The sequence below is a fragment of the Mus musculus genome, chromosome 7 (genome assembly GCF_000001635.26).
Source record: "Mus musculus strain C57BL/6J chromosome 7, GRCm38.p6 C57BL/6J".
Taxonomy (NCBI): domain Eukaryota; kingdom Metazoa; phylum Chordata; class Mammalia; order Rodentia; family Muridae; genus Mus; species Mus musculus.
In genome coordinates this window covers 22655491-22680602 of record NC_000073.6, presented here as the reverse complement: position 1 = coordinate 22680602, position 25112 = coordinate 22655491, and the positions used below count along the sequence as shown (strand labels likewise).

Genomic DNA, 25112 nt, shown 5'->3' with positions numbered 1-25112 from the left:
AATAACACTCTACTCAATGATAAGTTGATCAAGGAAGAAATAAAGAAATTAAAGACTTTTTAGAGTTTAATGAAAATGAAGCCACAACATAACCAAACTTATGAAACACAATGAGAACAGTTCGAAGAAGAAAATTCAAAGCTCTGAGTACCTCCAAAAAGAATCTGGAGAGAGAACACACTTGCAGCTTCACAGCACACCTAAAAGCTCTAGAACAAAAGTAAGCAAATATGCCCAAGAATGAGTAGACAGCAGAAAATAATCAAACTCAGCTTGTACAACCACTCTGGAAATCAGTCTGGCAGTTCCTCAGAAAATTGGGCATAGTACTACCAGAAGATCCTGCAATTCCTCTCCTAGGCGTATACCCTGAAGATGCTCCAACTTGTAATAAGGACACATGCTCCAATACATTCATAGAAGCCTTATTTATAATAGCAAGAAGCTGAAAGAACCCAGATGTCCCTAAACAAAGGAATGGATACAGAAAATGTGGCATATTTGCACAATGGAGCTACTAAAAACAAGGAATTCATAAAATTTTTAGAGAAATAGGTAGATCTAAAGTATAACATCCTAAGTGACTTAACACAATCACAAAAGAACACACATGATATACACCCACTGTTAAGTCGATATTAGGCCAGAAGATCCAAATACCCAAGATACAATTTGCAAAATATATGAAACTCAAGAAGAAGGAAGACCAAAGTGTGGACACATTGATACTGTTTAGAATGGGGAAGAAAATACGCATGGGAGGAGTTACAGAGACAAAGTTTGGAGCAGAGACTAAAGGAATGACCATCCAGAAACTGCCTCACCTGGGGATACATCCCTTAAACGACCACCAAACCAGATACTATTGCAGATGCCAACAAGAGCTTGCTGACAGGAGACTGGTATAGCTGTCTCCTGAGAGACTCTGCCAGTGCCTGACTAATGTAGAAGTGAATGCTCAGTCATCCATTAGATGGAGCACAGGGTCCCCAATGAAGAAGCTAGAGAAAGTACCCAATCAACTGCAGGTGTTTGCAGCCCCCTAGGAGAAACAACAATATGAACTAACCAGGAATCCCAGAGCTCCCTGGGACTAAACCATCAATCAAAGAAAATTTATTACGGGACTCGTGGCTCTAGCTGTGTATGTAGGAGAGGATGGCCCAGTCGGTCATCAATCCGAGGAGAGGCCCTTTGTACTGTGAAGGATCTAAGCTCCAGTATAGAGGAATGCTTGGGCCAGGAATCAGAAGTGGGTGGATTGGTGAGCAGGAGGAGGGGGTAGAGGATAGGGGATTTTGTGGGGAGAAACTAGGAAAGGGAATAACATTTGAAATGTAAATAAAGTAAGAAAATATCTAATAAAAATAAAAGTGATGAATTCATGAACTTCTTAGGCAAATGTGTAGAACTAGAAAATATTATCCTGAGTGAGGTAACCCAATGGCAAAAGAACACACGTGGTATGTACTCACTGATAAGTGGATATTAACCCAAAGCTAAGAATAACCAAGATACAATTCACAGACCATAGGAAGCTCAAGAAAAATGGAGACCAAAGTATGGGTGCTTCGGTCCTTCTTAGAAGGAGAACAAAATACTCACAGGGGCAAATATGTAGATAGAGAGTAGAGCAGAGACTGAAGGAAAGGCCATCCAGAGACTGTCCCACCTGGGGATTCATCCCATATAACTTACCAAACCCAGACACCTTTGTGGATGCCAAGAAGTGCATCGAGAAAGAGGCTGGTATGGCTGTCTCCTAAGTGACTTGCCAGAGCCTTACAAACACAGAGACAGATGCTCAAAACCAATCACTGGACTGAGAGTGGGGTCCACAACAGAGGAGTTAGAGAAAGGACCAAAGGAGTTGAAGGGGATTTCAACCCCACAGGAAGAACAATATCAATCAACTAGTCCTCCAAGAACACCCAGGGACTAAGCCATCATCTAAGGAGTACACAAAGCTCCAACAGCAGAAGTTGCAGAGGATGTCCTTGTCATGCATCAGTGGGAGGAGTGGTTCTTTGTCCTATGAAGGCTCAATAGATGACCAAGTGTAGGTGAACTGAGGACAAATAGGTGGGAGTTGGTGGGTGGGTGGGTGGGTGGGTGGGTGGGTGGAGGAACACCCTCATATAAGCAGGGGAGAGGGGATGGGATAGAGGGCTTGTGGGGGAGGGGGATAACGTTTGAAAGAAAATGAAGAAAATATCCAATAAAAACTTATTAATACCTGAAAAAGTTACAAAAAATAGAATTAAAGAATTTTACATTATTCATCATGAGATGTCTACAAGGGGTACTGTCCAACTAATATGGTATTGGTTTATTTTAACTCCTTTGAAATATGCATGTGAACCCTGAGATTGCACCTCACACCAGTCAGAATGGCTAAGATCAAAAATTGAGGTAACAGCAGATGATGGTGAGAATGTAGAGAAAGTGGATGTGGAGAAAGAGGAACACTCCTCGATTGTTGGTGGGATCTAGCTTGTAAAACCACTCTGGAAATCAGTCTGGCAGTTGCTCAGAAAAATTAGACATAATACTACCAGAAGATGCAGCAATACCTCTCCTGGGCATATATCCAGAAGAAGTTCCAACTGGTAAGAAGAACACATGCTCCACTATGTTCATAGCAGCCTTATTTATAATGGCCAGAAGGTGATAAGAATCCAGATGTCCCTCAACAGAGGAACGGATACAGAAAATGTGTTTCATTTACACAATGGATTACTACTCCGATATTAAAAACAATGAATTTATGAAATTCTTAAGCCAATGGTTGGATCGGGAGGGTATCATCCTGAGTGAGATAACTCTATTACAAAAGAAGTCTTTTTTTTCCAATTTCTTTTTTTAATTAGGTATTTATGTCATTTCAATATCCAATGCTATCCCAAAATTTCACCCCAAGCTCCCCCACCCACTCCCATTTCTTGGCCCTGGCATTCCTCTGTACTGAGGCAGAAAAAGTTTGCACGACCAATAGGCCTCTCTTTCTACTGATGGATACCTATGCAGCTAGAAACACGAGCTCTGGGGGTTACTGGGTAGTTCATATTGTTGTTACACCTATAGGGTTGTAGATCCCTTTAGCTCCTTGGTTACTTTCTCTAGCTCCTCCATTGGGGGACCTGTGATCTATCCAGTAGCTGACTGTGAGAATCCACTTCTATGTTTGCTAGACCACGGAATATTCTCACAAGAGACAGATCTATCTTGGTCCTTTCAGCAAAATCTTGCTAGTGTACGCAATGGTGTCAGCGTATGGAGGCTGATTATGGAATGGATCCCCGGATATGGCAGTCCCTAGATGGTCCATCCTTTCGTCTCAGCTCCAAACTTTGTCTCTGTAACTCCTTCCATGGGTGTTTTGTTAGCAATAATAAAAAGGGGCAAAGTGTCCACACTTTGACCTTCTTTCTTCTTGAGTTTCATGTGTTTAGCAAATTGTATCTTATATCTTGGGTATTCTAAGTTTCTGGGCTAATATCCACTTATCAGTGAGTACATATCATGTGAGTTCTTTTGTGATTGGATTACCTCACTCAGGATGGTGCCCTTCAGGTTCACCATTTGCATAGGAATTTCATAAATTTGTTCTTTTTAATAGCTGACAAGTACTCCATTGTGTAAATGTACCACATTTTCTGTATCCATTCCTCCGTTGAGGGGCATCTGGGATCTTTCCAGCTTCTGGTTATTATAAATAACGCTCCTATGAACATAGTGGAGCATGTATCCTTCTTTCCAGTTGGAACATCTCAGGATATATGTCCAGGAGAGGTATTGCAGGATCCTCTGCTAGTACTATGTCCAATTTTCTGAGGAACCACCAGACTGATTTCCAGAGTGGTTGTACAATCTTGCAATCCCACCAATAATGGAGGAGTGTTCCTCTTTCTCCACATCCTCACCAGCATCTGATGTCACCTGAATTTTTTATCTTAGCCATTCTGACTGGTGTGAGGTGGAATCTCAGGGTTGTTTTGATTTGCATTGCCATGATGATTAAGGATGTTGAACATTTTTTCAGGGGCTTCTCAGCCATTCTGTATTTCTCAGGTGAGAATTATTTGTTTAGCTCTGAGCTGCATTTTTAATGAGGTTATTTGATTATCTGGAGTCCACCTCTTGAGTTCTTTATATATATTGAATATTAGTCCTCTATCTGATTTAGGATAGGTAAACATCCTTTCCGAATTTGTTGGTGGACTTTTTGTCTTATTGACGGTGTCTTTTGCCTTGCAGAAGCTTTGCAGTTTCATGAGGTCACATTTGTTGATTCTTGATTTTACAGCACAAGCCATTGCTGTTCTATTCAGGAATTTTCCCCCTGTACCCACATCTTCGAGGGATTTCCCTACTTTCTCCTCTATAAGTTTCAGTGTCTCTGGTTTTATGTGGAGTTCCTTAATCCAATTAGATTTGATCTTAGTACAAGGAGATAGGAATGGATCAATTCACATGCTTCTACATGATAACCGCCAGTTGTGCCAGCACCATTTGTTGAAAATGCTGTCTTAATTCCAATGGATGATTGTTGCTCCCTTGTGAAAGATCAAGTGACCATAGGTGTGTGGGTTCATTTCTGGGTCTTCAATTCTATTCCATTGGTCTACTTCTATGTCGCTATACCAGTACCATGCAGTTTTTATCACAATAGTTCTCTAGTACTATTTTATGTCAGGCATGGTGATTCCACCAGAGGTTCTTTTATCCTTGAGAAGAGATATTGCTATCCTAAGTTTTTTTTATTCCAGATGAATATGCAGATTGCCCTTTCTAATTCGTTGAATAATTGAGTTGGAATTTTGATGGGGATTGCATTGAATCTGTAGATTACTTTTGGCAAGATAGCCATTTTTACTATATTGATCCTGCCAATCGATGAGCATGGGAGATCTTTCCATCTTCTGAGATCTTCTTTGATTTCTTTCTTCAGAGACTTGAAGTTCTTATCATACAGACCTTTCACTTCCTTAGTTAGAGTCATGCCAAGGTATTTTATAATATTTGTGATTATTGAGAGGGGTGTTGTTTCAATAATTTCTTTCTCAGCCTGTTTATCCTTTGTGTACAGAAAGGCCATTGACTTGTTTGAGTTAGTTTTATATCCAGCTACTTCACCGAAGCTGTTTATCAGGTTTAGGAGTTCTCTGGTAAAATTTTTAGAGTCACTTATGTATACTATCATATCATCTGCAAACAGTGATATTTTGACTTCATCTTTTCCAATTTGTATCCCCTTGATCTCCTTTTGTTGTCGAATTGTTTAGGCTAGGACTTCAAGTACTATGTTGAACAGGTAGGAAGAAAGTGGGCAGCCTTGTCTAGTCCCTGATTTTAGTGGGATTGCTTCCAGCTTCTCACCATTTACTTTGATGTTGGCTACTGGTTTGCTGTAGATTGCTTTTATCATGGTTAGGTATGGACCTTGAATTCCTGATCTTTCCAAGACTTTTATCATGAATGGGTGTTGGATCTTGTGGAATGATTTTTCCGTGTCTAAGGAGATAATCCTGTGGTTTTTGTCTTTGAGTTTGTTTATATAATGGATTACGTTGATGGATTTCTGTATATTAAACCATCCCTGCATCTCTGGAATAAAACCTACTTGGTCAGGATGAATGATTGTTTTAATGTGTTCTTTAATTCCGTTAGTGAGAAATTTATTGAGTATTTTTGCATCAATATTCATAAGGGAAATTGGTCTGAAGTTCTCTATCTTTGTTGGATCTTTCTGTGGTTTAGGTATCAGAGTAATTGTGGCTACATAGAATGAGTTGGGTAGAGTACCTTCTAGTTCTATTTCGTGGAATAGTTTGTGCAGAACTGGAATTAGATCTTCTTTGAAGGTCTGATACAACTCTGCACTAAACACATCTAGTCCTGGGCTTTTTTTTTTTTTTTTTTTTTTTTTTTTTTTTTTTTTTGCTGGGAGACTATTAATGACTGCTTGTATTTCTTTAGGGGATATGGGACTGTTTAGATTGTTAACTTGATCCTGATTTAACTTTGGTACCTGTTATCTTTCTAGAAATTTGTCCATTTTGTCCAGATTTTCCAGTTTTGTTGAGTATAGCCTTTTGTAGAAAGATCTGATGGTGTTTTGGATTTCTTCAGGATCTGTTGTTATGTCTCCCTTTTCATTTCTGATTTTGTTAATTAGGATGCTGTCCCCATGCCCTCTAGTGACTCTAGCTAAGGATTTATCTATCTTGTTGATTTTCTCAAAGAACCACCTTCTCGTTTCCTTTATTCCTTGAATAGTTCTTCTTGTTTCCACTTGGTTGATTTCACCCCTGAGTTTGATTATTTCCTGCCGTCTACTCCTCTTGGGTGAATTTGCTTCCTTTTTTTCTAGAGCTTTTAGGTGTGTTGTCAAGCTGCTAGTGTGTGCTCTCTCTAGTTTCTTTTTGGAGGCACTCAGAGCTATGGGTTTCCCTCTTGGAAATGCTTTCATTGTGTCCCATAAGTTTGGATATTTTGTGGCTTCATTTTCATTAAACTCTAAAAAGCCTTTAATTTCTTTCTTTATTCCTACCTTGACCAAGGTATCATTGAGAAGAGTGTTGTTCAGTTTCCACATGAATGTTGGCTTTCCATTATTTATGTTGTTATTGAAGATCAGCCTTAGTCCATGGTGGTCTGATAGGATGCATGGGACAATTTCAATATTTTTTTATCTGTTGAGGCCTGTTTTGTGACCAATTTTACTGTTATGTTTGGAGAAGGTCCTGTGAGGTTCTGAGAAGAAGGTATATCCTTTTGTTTTAGGATAAAATTTTCTGTAGATATCTGTTTAGTCCATTTTTTTGTAACTTCTGTTAGTTTCACTGTGTCCCTGTTTAGTTTCTGTTTCCATGATCTGTCCATTGATGAAAGTGGTGTGTTGAAGTCTCCCACTATTATTGTGTGAGGTGCTATGTGTGCTTTGAGCTTTACTAAAGTGTCTTTAATGAATGTGGCTGCCCTTGCATTTGGAGCATGGATATTCAGAATTGAGAGTTCCTCTTGAAGGATTTTACCTTTGGTGAGTATGAAGTGTCCTTCCTTGTCATTTTGATAACTTTGGGTTGAAAGTCGATTTTATTCGATATTAGAATGGCTACTCCAGCTTGTTTCTTCAGACCATTTGCTTGGAAAATTGTTTTCCAGCCTTTCACTCTGAGGTAGTATCTGTCTTTTTCCCTGAGATGGGATTCCTGTAAGCAGCAGAATGTTGGGTCCTGTTTGTGTAGCCAGTCTGTTAGTCTATGTCTTTTTATTGGGGAATTGAGTTCATTGATATTAAGAGATATTAAGGAAAAGTAATTGTTGCTTTCTTTTATTTTTGTTGTTAGAGTTGGCATTCTGTTATTGTGGCTGTCTCCTGTTTAGTTTGTTGAGGGATTACTTTCTTGCTTTTTCTAGGGTGTGATTTCCGTCCTTGTATTGGTTTTTTCTGTTATTATCCTTTGAAGGGCTGGATTCGTGGAAAGATAATGTGTGAATTGGGTTCTGTCGTGTAATACTTTGGATTCTCCATCTGAGTTAATTGAGAGTTTGACTGGGTATAGTGGCCTCGGTTGGCATGTCTGTTCTCTTACAGTCTGTATAACATCTGTCTAGGCTCTTCTGGCTTTCATAGTCTCTGGTGAAAAGTCTGGTGTAATTCTGATAGGCCTGCCTTTATATGTTACTTGACCTATCTCCCTTACTGCTTTTAATATTCTCTCTGTATTTAGTGCATTTGTTGTTCTGGTTATCATGTGTCAGAGGAATATCTTTTATGGTCTGGTCTATTTGGAGTTCTGTAGGCTTCTTATATGTTCATGGACATCTCTTTCTTTAGGTTTGGGAAGTTTTCTTCTATAATTTTGTTGAAGATATTTGCTGTCCCTTTAAGTTGAAAATCGTCATTCTCATCTATTGTTATTATCCGTAGGTTTGGTCTTCTAATTGTGTCCTGGATTTCCTGGATATTTTGAGTTAGGATCTTTTTGCATTTTGCATTTTCTTTAATTGTTGTGCCAATGTTCTCTATGGAATCTTCTGCACCTGAGATTCTCTCTTCCATCTCTTGTATTCTGTTGCTGATACTCGCATCTATGGTTCCAGATTTCTGTCCTAGGGTTTCTATCTCCAGTTTTGCCTCACTTTGGGTTTTCTTTATTGTATCTACTTCCCTTTTTAGGTCTTGGGTGGTTTTATTCAATTCCACCACCTGTTTGGTCGTGTTTTCCTGCAATTCTTTAAGGGAATATTGTGCTTCCTCTTTAAGGTCTTCTACCTGTTTAGCTGTGTTCTCTTGTATTTCTTTAAGTGAGTTATTAAAGTCCTTCTTGATGTCCTCTACCATCATCATGAGATATGCTTTTAAATCCGGGTCTAGCTTTTTGGGTGTGTTGGGGTGCCCTGGACTGAGCGAGGTGGGAGTGCTGGGTTCTGATGATGGTGAGTGGTCTTGGTTTCTGTTAGTAAGATTCTTACGTTTGCCTTTTGCCATCTGGTAATCTCTGGAGTTAGTTGTTATAGTTGTCTCTGGTTAGAGATTGTTGCTCTCATGTTTCTGTTAGCCTCTATCAGCAGATCTGGGAGACTAGCTCTCTCCTAGTTTCAGAGGTCAGAGCACTCTCTGCAGGCAAGCTCTCCTCTTCCAGGGAAGGTGCACAGATATCTGGCTTTTGGACCTCCCTCCCGGCCGAAGATGAAGACCCAAAACAGGACCTGTCCCAGATGCTGTGTTACTTTGGCCTGTCACAGAAGTTGTTAGCTTCTGTAGTCCACACTCTCACAAGCACAGACTAGTCTCAAAGTATCTGGGAACCAAGATGGCTCCCCCAAGTACTCCTGCAAAGCCCTCCTAGGCCGGGCAGTCACCTATCCTCTGGCAGGGAAGGTTCCTGGATTTCTGGAGCCCGAAAAGGGGCCTGCCTCAGAAGCTTGTGGCTCCCATGTGTCCCAGAAGCTGTTAGCTTCTGTAGTCCACACTCTCACCTGTGCAGACTAGTCTCGGTGGTGTCCGGGAACCAATATGTCTCCCGCAGATGCTCAGGCCAAGAAGTCTCTTGATATGCACTCACTGATAAGTGGATATTAGCCCAGAAACTTAGAGTACCCAAGATACAAGATACAAAGCACATGAAACTCAAGAAGAACCATAGTGTGGATGCTTTGTCCCTCCTTAGAATGGGGAACAAAATACCCATGGGAGTAGTTACAGAGACAAAGTTTGGAGCTAAGACAAAAGGATGGACCATCCAGAGACTGCCCCACCCGGGAATCCATCCCATAATCAGCCACCAAACACAGACACTATTGTATATGCGAGGAAGATTTTGCTGAAAGGACCCTGAAATAGCTCTCTCTTGTTAGGTTATGCAAGTGCCCAGCAAATACAGAAGTGGATGCTCAAAATCATCTATTGGATGGAACGCAGGTCTGAAGGGGTCTGCAACCCTATAGGTAGAACAACAAAATGAAGTAACCAGTACCCCCAGAGCTCATGTCTCTAGCTGCATATGTAGAAGAAGATATCCTAGTTGGCCATCATTGGGAAGAGAGGTCCCTTGGTCTTGCAAACTTTATATGCCCCAGTACAGAGGAACGTCAGGGCCAAGAAGTGGGAGTGGGTGGGTAGGGGAGCAGGGTGGGGGGAGGGCATGGAGGTCTTTAGGGATAGCATTTGAAATGTAAAGGAAGAAAATATCTAATAAGAAATTGAAAAAAAAAAGAAATATGCATGTGAACATATTACAGGAAGCCCCAACAGTACAATGTTACTGTACAGATTTTCAAAAGACACTTAGTGTTAGTTATTCCTCTCAATATTTCCTCATCTACTTTCCTTCCTACACACACCCAAATCTAACCCTTCATCTTCCATTATCACCCTTTCACCCTTTAAAAGACTGTATTCGACAAGCCATGACTCTTAAAAATTCCTGACTTTGAATCTTGAGTCAGGAGTAATTCAATACGTATAATATTTTACTTGAGTTATTATACATGCATTGTTTTCCCTGCAATTTACCTGTAATGTGTAACTAGAATACTGTCTCACTTATCAAGTGAAGAAATTGTCACAAATCAATTGGTAAGTGTGGACAACAGAACAGAGACCCACAGAGAGTACTGTTCTATCTATTCATCACTGTAGGATTGGGAAAAGCCCTCTCGATGTCTGCTCATGGTAACTCCCTGAAAACCACTGAGGAAGTGGCTCTTCAGATCCTCTTGCTTTGCCAGTTTGGGGTTGGAACTGTGGCCAATGTCTTTCTGTTTGTCCATAATTTCTCTCCAGTCTTGACTGGTTCTAAACAGAGGCCAAGACAGGTGATTTTAAGCCACATGGTTGTGGCCAATGCCTTGACTCTATTCCTCACTATATTTCCAAACAACATGATGGCTTTTGCTCCCAAAACTCCTCCAAATGAACTCAAATGTAAATTAGAATCCTTCCGTCACCTGGTGGTAAGAAGCACAAACTTGTGTTCCACCTGTGTCCTGAGTGTCCATCAGTTTGTCACTCTGGTTCCTCTTAATAGAGGAAAAGGTAAACTTGTACTCAGAGCAAGTGTCACAAACATGGCAAGTTATTCTTCTTACAGTTGTTGGTTTTTCAGTGTCTTAAGTAACATTCACATTCCAATTAAGGTCACTGATCCACAGATAACAGACAATAACACTGACTGGAAAAGAAAGCTGTTCTATTCCACTTCTGGATTCAGTGTGGGCATTGTCTTCTTGCAGTTTGCGTATGATGCCACATTCATGAGCATCATGGTCTGGACCAGTGTCTCCATGGTACTTCTCCTCCATAGACATCGCCAGCGAATGCAGCACATCCTCACTCCCAATCAGAACCCCAGAGGCCAAGCTTAGTCCAAAGCAACCCATACTATCCTAATGCTGGTGGTCACATTTGTTAGCTTTTATCTTCTAAATTGTATTTGTATCATATTACATGCCCTTTTTATGCATTCTCATTTCTTCGTAAGGCTTGTCAGTGAGATTTTAACTGCGGTCTTCCCCAGTATCTCTCCTTTACTGTTGATCTTCAGAGATCCCAAGGATCCTTGTTCTGTGCTCTTCGACTGTTGAAAATCAGAGTGGCTAAAAAATGCATAATACAAAAGACAGCTTCACTAATACAATTAAGGACTTTATTCCATAAATATGTATTCAACATTTTGTATGAACAAGGTGTGATGCTCTCTGCTGTAATTTTTTTTTTATTTATTTATTATATGTAAGTACACTGTAGCTGTCCTCAGACACTCCAGAAGAGGGAGTCAGACCTCGTTAGGGATGGTTGTGAGCCACCATGTGGTTGCTGGGATTTGAACTCCTGACCTTTGGAAGAGCAGTCGGGTGCTCTTACCCAACTGAGCCATCTCACCAGCCCTCTCTGCTGTAATTTTAAAAGAATAAGGCTATACACCTCTGTTGATGTGAAATGATTTCTGGTTGGAATCTGACTGACATGGTAAGTGAGTTATTCACTACCCTCTGTACTTTTGTATATAACTGCCTCCTGCTGCAGGCTGGTCTAAAACTGATGCAACCTATCTTCCCTAAACAGTTTAATGTGTTAAATGGTCCTGATCAAACGCATATTCTCGCTCCTTCTTAGTTAATACTTTAAACTTCGGATAAGAACAGAATCCATCTCTGTATTTCCCTATTTGAATAAATGAGAGTGCTTTTCTATGATTAAATATTTTCAAGGATGAAATTTATATAAATAGTAAGTATATTGCATGTCATTCCATTTTAGTTAGGAGATATATGCTTAGCTACCTTGGGTCCTACTCAGGGGAGAGTCAAGCACTGAAAATCAAAACTTTGTGCTCTCTAGAGCAACATAATCTGCTGATCACATCAAGAGTAAATAGGTAAAAAGGCAAAAACAGCTCACGTTCCAAAACTTTCAGAGATTTAAAGTCTTAGGACCAGGGAGGAATCCACGATCCACACTAGAGATCTTCTCCTGAAAGACTTTGGTAAAGACTTCACTCTGGGTCATGGTGAAATTGTTTTCCAATCATCACAAACACCTACCAATCAGACAGGAGATAAGACATATCAGAACAATGGGGAGGCAAAGTTGTCACTCCATCAATCAGTGGCTTTCTCAGTCACAAAATTATTTTCTCAGAATATCAAAATCAAGCATCTAATATTTTCAGCTACCTGAGAATGACCCAGGCAAGAAAGACCACAAGATAAATATCTGGAGTGCTTATAGGTGTCAGTGTGATGAAACTTATAATCTGACTTGTGGTACTTAGTCCTATGAACAAAGAATATTTTATCATTCATTTTTTGTTCATGTGTATTGGGTATGTATGTATTTATGGGGATTCCCTCCTCTTAAGGAGAATAGGTGTCATACCCCTAGAGCTGGAGTTACAAACTGATGTAAGTCTACAAATATAATTTCTCAGAATCGAGCTCTGATCCAATGTAAATGTGGCCAGGGTTCTAACCTGCTGATCCATCCCTCGAGGCCCACAATGAGAAATTTATCCAACACACTTAACCCTTCACTTACAATTTGGGGGAGTAGGATATCGTAATGAAATGTTGAAAGAGCTTGAAATAATAGAATAGGAACCAACAGTTTGTATGTTCTATATTGAGGATAGATTCACACTGAGTTATGAAATTAATACTGAGACTCTTCATGTACATTTTCACAGACCTCTACCAACAATAAAAATGACAATCCCACAACACCAAGTCTTGATCATACCACTGGCCATAATAAGAATCAGCAAGACAGCTCAGCAGCTAAAGCACTCAGAGCTTAGAAATGATTATCCCAGGTCCTACATAGTGGAGAGAACAAACTCATACAATTGTACTCTGCCTTCCTCAAATCTGTGCTTGAACATGTCCACACTCCGAAGAGAAGAAAAGTATATTTTCTAAGTTCAGTTTAATCAGTTCAGTGTATCCTATAACACTGATCTCTGCCTGTTAATCTGTGTATCCCCTTATTTCTAAGCATTATTTTGGGATACTTTGTTGGGTTCTATTATCTACCACCCGTCAAAAACTTTTCAATTCAATTACTTCCAACAAACTAACACCCAGTAGTAAAGGAAAAAGTTAGAGAGGAAAATGAGTCTAGACCTCTTAATGCTATGTCCTTCTTATATTAAGTGGGATGTGAGGGCTGCAAGCAGAGCAGAACTCCATAACATCATGAAGTTCTTGGGGCCATGACACAACAAGATTAACCCATGTGGCTGTGGTAATCAGTGGGGTGACCACATTCCCTGAGTTCTAAAGCCATTGGTCATTCCTACTGCATGACCCTTGGCAATATTTGGACATCAGGAAAAAGGAAATGAAAACTACATTGGGATTCTAACACCTATTACAATGGCCAAGATCAACAACACAGGTGACTGCTCATGCTGGCAAGGATGTGCAATAAGGGAAAGGCTCACCCATTGCTGGTGAAAGTAAAAACTTGTACAGTCACTATGGGAATAAGAATAGAGGTTCCACAGAAAGTAGGCAATAGATCTATCTCACCACTCTTGGATATATACCTGAAGGGCACTTCATCCTACTACAAGGACATGTGATCAACCATGATTTTTTTTTGCTGCTCTATTCATTCGCAATATGAATAAATCTGTTATCAACCAAGAAGTGTCAACAAAAGAAAGGATAAAAAGTATGGCACACTTATTTATAATAGCCAGAAGCTGGAAGGAACCCAGATGCCCCTCAACAGAGGAATGGATACAGAAAATGTGGTACATCTACACAATGGAGTACTACTCAGCTATTAAAAAGAATGAATTTATGAAATTCCTAGCCAAATGGATGGACCTGGAGGGCATCATCCTGAGTGAGGTAACACATTCACAAAGGAACTCACACAATATGTACTCACTGATAAGTGGATATTAGCCCAAAACCTAAGATACACAAGATATAAGATACAATTTCCTAAACACATGAAACTCAAGAAAAATGAAGACTGAAGTGAAAAAAAAAAAAAAGAAAAAAAAAGTATGGCACATTAGCACAATGGAGCATTACTCAGCTGTTTAAGAACAGGCATCATGATGTTTGTAGGAGAATTGCGGTATGTATTCACTTATACAAACATTCCTCTTACCTGGATTTGCTTGGTCAGCTGATGGAGCTCTGTGAGAAGCTCTGCAATTCGATAATCAGCAGACACAAGGGCCATGGGATGGGCCTGTGAAGGGCATCTGGTCAGAGAGGGGGAATGAAGGGAAAGCTATCATTGCCTGCTATGGGTTGGACGGTATTTCTGCTATGTAAAGTCCTGGTCCATGAATGACCTATTTGGAAATAAAAGATGAAAGCCACAAGTAGAATAAAACCTTTAAGAGTGACTGTGTCCTTATAAGAAGCAGCAAACACATACAGAGGGAAGACAGCCATATAATCACAGAGGCAGAGATTGGAGTGATGTGGCTTTGAACTTGAGAGTTTTTACTTGGCTTTCAGAGTAGCCAGAATGATAGCCAAGGACCACCACACTCTACTTTAAATAAGACTTTATGTGAAGATGGTTTCCAAATCAAAGGAACATTATTTTCTTATTACAGTACAAAGATAAATTACACACACACACACACAAACTTGCTCATAACAAAGTAAATGTATTATAGTGGTATTGTGATGAAAATAAAATGTTTTTATTTAACAAAAAGTAATCCGGGCAGTGGTGGTCCAAGCCTTTAATCCCAGCACTTGGGAGGCAGGGGCAGACAGATTTCTGAGCTTGAGGCCAGCCTGGTCTACAGAGTGAGTTCCAGGACAGTCGAGGCTATACAGAGAAACACATCATCACAACCACCAACATCAATATCACGATCACCACCAGCAGCAGCATCTCACCATTCCCACTTTACCATCCTGATCACCATTACCATAGCCACCATTACCATCACCACCATTATCACATTTTTCACCATCATCACCATCACGGGCATCACTATTATCAATCACCATCACTTATACATAGTTATTAGCCATTAAATAAATAATAATCAACCTACAAAGGAGATTGATACATAAAATGTTCTAGTGAGGGACACGAGGATTTCATGAAAGGGGGGAAGAGATTGACTCTTCTGAGTGGACTCGGGGGATGAGTTGGAAAAGGGCCAGAAGTGCAAGGAGACATAGGGTTGAGAGATGGAATGAAGAGAAAGAGCTGGAATTTGAGGGCATATGAGAGATGTTATGAAAACCTATGGCAGTGGAAATTTCTAACATATATGAAAGTGATCCTACTGAAATTTTCTAATAACTGAGGATACAGAGTCCCAACTGACCACCTCTTTTCAACTAAGGGGTCTTCAAGAATTCAAAATCGACATGATTGATTTTTATGTAAAAGTTTAGATTTGTGATTCCTTTAAGCTTTTTTCAGATTATTTTAGAGATAAATAATAAAATACTTGTCCCTTTCTTTGTAATTTCTGCCTTCCAGGAAGAGAAACTTGATGAGAAAACTGCCTTGCATGTGTACACTTTGTGAATTTATAATAAGTTCCTTACTTATAAATGTACCTAGGTTATATGCCAGCAAGATTTTGATGAAGGGACTCTGGTATATCTGTCTCGTATGAGGCTATGCCAGGGCCTGGCAAATGCAGATGTGGATGCTCACAGTAATCTGTAAGATGGAACACAGGGCCCCCAATGGAGAAGCTAGAGAAAGCACCCAAGGAGCTGAAGGGGTCTGCAACCCTATTGGTGGAACAACAGTATGAACTAACCAGTACCCCCAGAGCTTGTATCTCTAGCTGCATATGTAGCAGAAGATGGCATAGTCAGCCATCACTGGGAAGGGAGGCCCCTGGTATTGCAAACTTTATATGTCCCAGTACACAGGAATGCCAGGGCCAAGAAGCAGGAGTGGGTGGGTAGGGGAGCAGGGCATGGGGGGAGGGTATAGGGAACTTTCGGGGTAGCATTTGAAATTTGAAATGTACATAAAGAAAAATCTAATAAAAAATAAATAAAATCTAAAAAAAATGTACCTGGGTGTTTGGGGATAATTTGTTTTCTTTACCTTTACTATATAATGTTATTTCTCATAACAGTATTGGGTAACACACTGTTTTTCATAATCATTTACTAGAAGAAAACTAAAACATGCTCACATTGTAGTTTTATACTGCTTGAAAATTTTTGCTGGGATATATAAGCTATGGAAGAAGGAATAAAGAGTGGAGAGCTGAAAATTGTTCCTTTCATACAAGAACTATGTGTATGTGTGTATATGTGTAAAGTTTGTTTAAGTGGAAGTTTGGAACAAAGTTCCTTGAGCGAAAGTATCTGTATATATACATATATATATATATAAAGCTTGTCTGGGTGTGTGTTGGAGCTTGCTCCATCCACCAACTGTTTTTATATATGTAAGTGTGTGTGAAAGGCTCGGTTAGTTAGTGCTTGCTCTAACTATTCCATGTATTAATGTGTATGTCTCTCTGTAGGTCTGTATGCATGTAAGTTTGTATGAACATATGTATGTATGTATGTATGTATGTATGTATGTATTTGTATGAGTTATTGGACTACTTTATTTCAGCCATGTAGTGTGTGTGTGTGTGTGTGTGTGTGTGTGTGTGTGTGTGTGTGTGTGTACTGAGGCATCATCTTGCTGGATTTTTCCTTTGATGTATATAAGGTGTCCTTCTCCATCTCTTTTCATAACTTCTGGTTGAAAGTCTGTTTTATTAGATATTATAATGGCTAGGCCAGCTTGTCTCCTGGGTCTGTTTGCTTGGAAAACCTATTTCCAGTCTTTTACTCTGAGGCAGTGTTTATTTTTGTTGCTGAGCTGTATTTCTTGTATATAGTAAAATCATGGATTCTCTTTGCCTAACTACTCTGTTTTTATTGGTGACTTGAGTCCATTGCTGATAGGAGATACTAATGCCCAATGATTGTTACTCCTTGGTGTTTTGTTGTTGGAGGTGTTATTGTGTGTATATAATTCTATTCTTTTGGTTTTGCTGTTCAATGATTAAGTTCTTATGTTTTCCTGGGTACAGTTAAACTCCTTGAATTGAAGTTTTCTTTCTTATATCTTTGAAGGGCTCTATTAGTAAATAGATATTTCTTAAATTTATTTTTGTCATGGATTATGTTTACTTTTCTATCTATGGTAATTGAACATTTTCATGGATAGATACTGTGGTCTCTTAAGGTCTGCAAAACTCTTGTCCATGCCCTTCTGGCTTTTAGAGCCTCTGATGTGAAGTCAGGTGTAATTCTAACCGGACTACCCTATATGCTACTTGTCTTTTTCTCCCCTTCATCTTTTAAATTTCTTTCTTTGTTATGTACATTTAATGTTTTATTATATGGTGGCAGGATTTTCTTTGTCATCAAATCTATTTTGGTTCTTGTAGTTTTATAGTTATATCTTTCTTTAGGTTAGGGATGTTTTGTTCTATGATTTTGTTGAGTATATTTTCTGTGCCTTTGAGCTGGCATTATTCTCCCTTTATTTCTACCATTCTTAGTTTTTGTCTTCTCCTAGTGTCCCAAATTTTCTGAGTGTGTTGTATTAGAATCAATTTATTTGACACTTTCTTTGACCGATACAGCAATTTTTCTATTGTATCTCTGATGGCTGAGCTTCTCTCTTCTTTCTCTTGTAGTCTGTTGATGATGCTTGTGGCTTGTAATTCTCTTCTCTAGGTTTTCTTTCTCCAGGGTTGGCTCCTTTTTTTGTTTTCTGTATTACATTTATTTCCATTTTCAGGTCCTGAACAGTTTTATTCATTTCCTTCACCTGTTTGGTTGCATTTTCCTGTATTCTTTCATATTTATTTGTTTCCTTTTTAAATGCCTGTTTGATCCTGTCTTCCTGTATTTTAAAAAGATATTTACTTATTTCCTCATCAAAGGCCTCTATCTTCTTCATACGATGAGATGTAAGGTCATTTTCTTGCTCTTCAGGTGTGTCAGGGTACCTAATGCTTGCTAGAGTAAGATAGCTGATTACCTGTGGTGCCATATTTCACTGGCTTTTCCTTATCATATTTTAGCTCATCCTTTAGCCATCTTGTTGTCTCTGGTATTAGCTGTCCTAGCCATACAAGGTCACAGTAGGCCTCTGGGACTGATTGTACCACTTGGTAACAGGTCTACCAGGAGGCATGCAGAGCTGTGGACAAGGGTGTGGAGTGCAGGTTCTCAATTGCATGTAGAAGTGTGGACAGGAAGATAGGGCATAAAAAGAATGGAGAGAATTGGGCAGACCTCACAGCTTCTGGGAGTAATAGAGTTCAGCACATGGGAAATAGGAGAGTGAGTTGTTCTTGGTTGTTCTGGATGTCAGTAGGCCTCCTGGTGACAAGGACCAGCCTTAGCTTAGAGGGCGGTTCTGAGGAAGTGGTGTTTGGGAGCAACAAAAAGAATGGCTTGAAGTCAGTTCTGGGGTACAAGCTGATAGCCTTGTGTTCTGCTAAGACAGCTTTCTGAAGATGACCAGAGAGATAACCTCTAACATACAATAGTCCATTCTTTTATTTTCATGTCAATGCAATCATGCACCCCACATACTCTTTTGATTACATCACAAATTTTGAACTTAGCCCCTTAACCGCTAAGAAAAGACAGCAAGCACATTTTTCTTAACATGGCAAACAAACTCAGAAATCTGCTTGCTTTGTAAGAACATACAATAAGCTATGAGATCACTACTCCCTCATGCTGGGTCTAAATTTCCTCTGTTCCAGGATGTCCTTGAACTCAGAAACCTGCTTGCTTTTGTGTCTTCCTGCCTTTGCATCTTTCTGACAAGCTTGCTCATAGTGCAACTGCTTCTGTACTTTTTTTGGTACATGAAACCCCTCTTGTAACTCATATTACATCTTTATTTTTTGAATAGTTGAGAAATCCTGTTTATATATTTTTAAATTCATGTATTCAGTGTTCTTTTCTATATCATTAAGGGCTGCTGTGAAAGCCACAGCCTTTATAGTTTTTGCTAAGGCATAAACATACCCTCCCATCCTAAGAGGTATTAACCTTCCCAGAAAGGACATTCCACAATAAACTTGTCAAGTATCATATTTCCTGATAACTGTCAACACTTGTGGAGTCCTATGTCCTACTGGCTCCATCCCAGAGTTGCGATCATGTCCCACCATCACCCTCATGACCATGCAGGATTCAGCATCCTGGAAGGCAGGCAGAACTATGGGCCAGTGAGAGGAGTATAGATCAGAGATTGCAGACTGGTGTGTGGAACTTTAGATGGAACATAGAAAGGCCATGCGTTTATTTGTTTGTTTGTTTGTTTATCTATCTATTTATTTATTTATTTATGCATGTTTTCTTGAAATTTTACCTGCTAATTTCTGCCCTTTGCAAAGTTATCTCATTATAATTCATGCCTCCTTTGAATTTTCTTAACATTTCAGTATTTGTTCTTTATTTTGATTGATGTGATAATTTTCATTTTGTCAAAAACCCAGTTATGTTACATGAATATGTTTTTGTTTTAATCCCTGATATGGGATATGGGGCTGTTTCCAATTGTCCACAACGAATAATTATGAGTGTCTCATGCTTTAGGAGGGGTATGATTTTTTCCAGCTGCAGACAGTTTTAGTTTGGAATTCTTGGGGGTCTTGAGAAGGTATTTGTGTGAGATCCCCAAGATGGCCTGTGGTGGCTCCTGCTTTGCCTGCTGCTGTCAGTCCCCTTTGCTGCTGTACCTGTTCCTGAATTTGCTATTAATGAATTATTGTTTGGCTGTCTTGTTTGACTTCTGGTTAGATATATCATGATGATAGATTTTGGACTTACCAAAACCAACATCAGAGGTCTACACTCCTTTTCCTCTCTAACTATTCTTTACTACTGAGTGTTGGTTGGAAATATTGTGCTGAAAAAAACTGTTGGAAGGGTAGTAGATAATACAGTCCAATAACGTACACCAAAATAATGCTTAGAGATAAGGGTATATACAGATTAACAGGCAGAGATCAGTGTTATAGGATACACTGAACTGAATAAAGTGAACTTAGAAAATACACTTTTTTTCTTTTCATTGTGTGGACATGTTCAAGCACAGATTTGAGGAAGGGAGAGGACAATTGTAGGAGTTTGTTCTCCCCACTAGGTAGGACCTGGGATAATCATTTCTAAGTTGTGAGTGCTTTAGCTGCTGAGCTGTCTTGCTGATTCTTATTATGGCCAGTGTTATGATCAAGGCTTGGTGCTGTGGGATTGTCAGTACATGAAGAGTCTCGGTATTAATTTCATAACTCAGTGCAAATCTATCCTCAATATAGAACATACAAACTGTTGGTTCATATTCTATTATTTCAAGCTCTTTCAATATACCTGATATTGATAATTTCCTACTCCCCCAAATTGTAAGTGAATAGTTAAGTGTGTTGGATAAATTTTTCAGTGTGGGCCTCAAGAGATGGCTCAGCAGGTTGGAAGCCTGGCCATATTTACATTGGATCAGAGCTCGATTCTGAGAAACTATCTTTGTAGGCTTACATCAGTTTGTAACTCCAGCTCTAGGGGTATGACACCTATTCTCCTTAAGAGGAGGGAATCCCCACAAATACATACATACCCAATACATATGAACAAAAAAAATGAATGCTAAAATATTCTTTGTTCACAGAAGTAAGTACCACAAGTCAGATTATAAGTTTCATCACACTGACAGCTATAACCACCCCTGGTATTTATCTTGTGGTCTTTCTAGCCTTGGTCATTCTCAGGTAGCTGAAAATATTAGATGCTTGATTTTAATCTTCTGAGAAAATAATTTTGCGATTGAGAAAGCCACTGACAGATGGAATGACAACTTTGCTTCCTCGTTGTTCTGATATCTCTTGTCTCCTGTCTGATTCGTAGGTGTTTGTGATGATTGGAAAAACAATTTCACCATGGCTCAGAGTCAAGTCTTTACCAAGGTCTTTCAGGAGAAGATCTCCAGTGTGGATCCTGGATTCCTCCCTGGTCCTGAGACTTTAAATCTCTTAAGGCTTCTGAGCAGGAGCTGTCTATGCCTCTTTTCCTATTTACTCTTGATGTGATCAGCAGATTGTACTGCTCTAGAGAGCACAAAGTTATGTTGTTCAGTGCTTGACTCTCACCTCCTTAGGGCCCAAGGTACAAAGCATATATCTCCTAACTAAAGTGGAATAACATGCAATATATTTACTATATACAAAATGTTCATCCTTGAAAATATTTAATTAGAGCAATGCATCCTTGTTTGTTCAGATAGAGAAATATAGAGAGGGATTCTGTTCTTGTCCGAAGTTTGAAGTATCAACTAAGATGGAGCGAGAGTATCAGTTTGATCAGGACCATTTAACACATTTAACTGTTTAGTGAAAATTGGTTGCATCAGTTTCAGTCCAGCCTGCAGCAGAATGCAGTTATATACAGGAAAACAGAGAATGGTGAATAACTCACTTACCATGTCAGTAAGATTCCAACCAGAAATCATTTCACATCAACAAATGAGTATAGCCTTATTCTTTTAAAATTACAGCAGTGAGCACCACACCTTATTCATACAAAATGTTGAAAACATATTTATGGAATAAAGTACTTAATGGTATTAGTGAAGGTGTCTTCTGTATTTGGCAGTTTTTATGGGCTCTTATTTTCAACATTTGAAGAGCACAGAACAAGGATCTTTAGGATCTCTGAAGATCAACAGTAAGGGGCAGATACTGGGGAAGACTGCAGCCAGAACCTCACTGACAAGCCTTATGAAGAGACGAGAATGTATAGAAAAGGCATGAAAGATGATACAAATACAATTTAGAAGATAAAAGCTAACAAATGTGACCACCAGCATCAGGATAGTATGGGTTGCTCTGGTCTCAGCTTGGCCTCTGGCATCCTGATTGGGAGTGAGGATGTGCTGCATTCGCTGGCGATGTCTATGGAGGAGAAGTACCATGGAGACACTGGTCCAGACCATGATGCTCATGAATGTGGCATCATGGGAAAACTGCAAGAAGACCATGCCTACAATGAATCCAGAAGTGGAACAGAACAAGTTGCTTTTAGAGTCAGTGTTATTGTCTGTTATCTGTGGACCAGTGACCTTAATTGGAATGTGGATGTTACTTAAGACACTGTAAAACCAACAACTGTAGCAGGAATAATTCCACAAATTTGGGACACTTGCTCTGAGTATAAGTTTACCTTTACCTCTATTAACAGGAACAAGAGTGACAAACTGATGAATACTCAGGACACAGGTGGAACACAAATTTTTGCTTCTTGCCACCATGTGACTGAAGAAATCTAATTTACATTTGAGTTCATTTGGAGGAGTTTTGGGAGCAAAAGCACTCATGTTGTTTGGAAATATAGTGAGGAATAGAGTCAAGGCATTGGCCACAGCCATGTGGCTTAAAATCACCTGTCTGGGCCTCTGTTTAGAACCAGTCAAGACTGGAGAGAAATTATGGACAAACAGAAAGACATTGGCCACAGTTCCAACCCCAAACTGGCAAAGCAAGAGGATCTGGAGAGCCACTTCCTCAGTGGTTTTCACGGATTTACCATGAGCAGACATGGAGAGGGCTTTACAGGACCCTGGAGTGATGATTAGGTCGGACACTACTCTCCTCGGGTCTCTGTTTTATTGTCCACACTTACCAATTGATTTGACACAATTTCTTCACTTGATAAGTAAGACACTATTCTATCACACTACAGGCAAATTGCCTGAAAAACAATGAATGTATAATAACTCAAATAAAATTTTATACTGATTTTATTACTCCTGCCTCAATGTAAATTTTGTATTGCAACTACATCTTTACTGGTTCAGTAGGTCAAGAGCACAATAACACACATTTTGCCACACCAAGGTCTTTGCATATGAATACAGACAGTAAAGAGTCTACTATGAGTCTGTGATTCCATCATCAGAATTCAATACAATTAGGAGGGAGGAAACGCTTCAATTGGGATGTAACTAAATCAATAACAAATAAAAGAATATATAAATGCAACATAAAAATAATTAATTGAATTTTGTGTATTATAGTAACATATTAAAAATAGTATGTATGGGAACAATATGATATTGCACTCAATAATAAAGTTGTGTAACTGAATTCAGTTGTAGAAAATTAAGTTGTTGGCTTTTGTGAAAATTTTATACTATTCATCCTCAAAATTAAAAAAAAACACCAAATACTTCTGATAAAGCCACCTGTGTTGTAATGACACAGATGAACACAGGCTTACATATATGTCCTCCATATGAAAAAAAAAAAAAAAAACACTTGCTAACAAGTTCCATTTAATCTTAATTTTACTGATCATAATTTTTGTTCTAAATGTGAGGTGCCAGAATCTTACCTGCATCATCTGCAGATTCCCTCCAAAATTATTAACACAATCCCTTTGCAGTAATATAATATAATATAATATAATACAATATAATATAATCCCAATACCCTTTGCAAGCTGATGCTTAGTCTGCACTTTACTTGTTTATATGTTTTCTATAGGAGCAGGAGGGCCTCCATCCACCAGGTATAATTCATTATCTTACATGCATATGTTACACTAAATGCTGTTTTCTCCTGAGTACTAATCTAGGACACAGACATTTCTTTGACATGAAAGCAAAATATTAACCTATTCAAGTTAACCTGCAGACTTCAGAAAGAAATAATGTTTCATGTTGGCTTCAGAAGACAATTTTCACTGAAGAAAAGAGGAAAGAATTTTAAGTAGAAGTCTATGGTTGGAAGAATCCCACCTTCTGAGACTCAGTCAGGATGAAGATGCTCATCTGAAGGCCAGCTGCAGAGCACAGCTCCTATAGAAGCATATTTCCTAGTGCCCGAATTGAGGAACTTCTCTGTGTCACTCTTTGCCTGAGAAAGAATGCAATGAAATTCGGAATGGTTTCTTATTCTCCACGCAATGCTGTAAAGATAACCCAACAAAGTCCTAGTTTCCAGGCTCATAAAATAATAGGGCACCGGGACATGACATCCTTCAGAGAGTTTATTATTGTATCATCTGTGGCATCCGCACATTTGTCTGCATGGTGTCTTTGGGATACCTCCAATGAAGGAATATCATTTATCCCCAGAGCAAATCTCCATTCCTTTCTGATGTTTACTGATGATGTCTAGGAGTTTGTTAGATGTTAATGAGTACCTGGGCAGAAGTTAGGGAAGGGTTTCCATGTTTCCTTCCGGGAGAATCTAAGTTCTGAATTGAGTTTGTCATCAGATGTGAATTGGGGCGCTCCAGGGTAGAACAAGGGACTCATTATGTGAGTTTCTACAGAGTACTTTCCTCCCTACTATTTCACTTCTGCAAAATTATTCTGACAATAAGTCCTTCTAGAAAACTGGCAATGTGTCATTCAGATTCTGTAATTTCCCAGGAAGTTGCTTCATTACAACTTTTCCCATGTTGGACCCAGGACATTTATAAATGACGAATTTATTAACAGAAACTGGTCTTTCCCACCTGAATCCTGGGGTTATTCCCATATCCACTTGTTTTCAGGAAGATCATGACTTGTTTTCTGATATACTCATGAATTCTTATCACAGATCTAATATACATTGATAGTATCTAGAGAATTTCATTTGTAATTAACTAATCCTGGACATACAAGCAAAGATATGGATTGAGCAATCATTAATAAATACATAGCTCCAACACATGTCTGCTCTAGGTATAATAAAAAACTAGGGATTTAGTTTTGATTTTCAGTGATGAAAAGTAAAAATTCTGATTATAAATCTAAGAATTGTATGTTCTAAACATTTATTGATATTCAAACTTGCAACAATATTGTCTCAGGCACAAAGGACATATACTTAAACGTGTGAGAAATAAGATATCATTGCACTTTATTTTTCAAATGAAATTACCAGTACTCAAAAGGGATATATGTGGAAATAGGACAAAAAGAAAGAATAACTGGTCATTAATTGCTTAGAGACCTTAGGGTTGTCTAGGACAAGCACATATCCATAATTTCTACTGTGAAATTTATATTGGCTAATTGACAATTACATATCATTTATTAGCCTAATAAATAATTATATTGAAATAACCTTCAA

General features: G+C 38.9%; 1 protein-coding gene and 1 pseudogene across 1 annotated transcript; one reads left to right on the top strand and one right to left on the bottom strand.

The window, feature by feature from the left end:
• Window positions 10172-11095, top strand: Vmn1r-ps80 (vomeronasal 1 receptor, pseudogene 80; annotated as a pseudogene).
• Vmn1r155 (vomeronasal 1 receptor 155) lies at window positions 21662-22585 on the bottom strand. Its single transcript, NM_001166753.1, has one exon. The coding sequence runs from the start codon at window positions 22583-22585 to the stop codon at window positions 21662-21664; it is 924 nt and encodes a 307-aa protein (NP_001160225.1).
• Between the last annotated feature and the right edge of the window lie 2527 nt (window positions 22586-25112).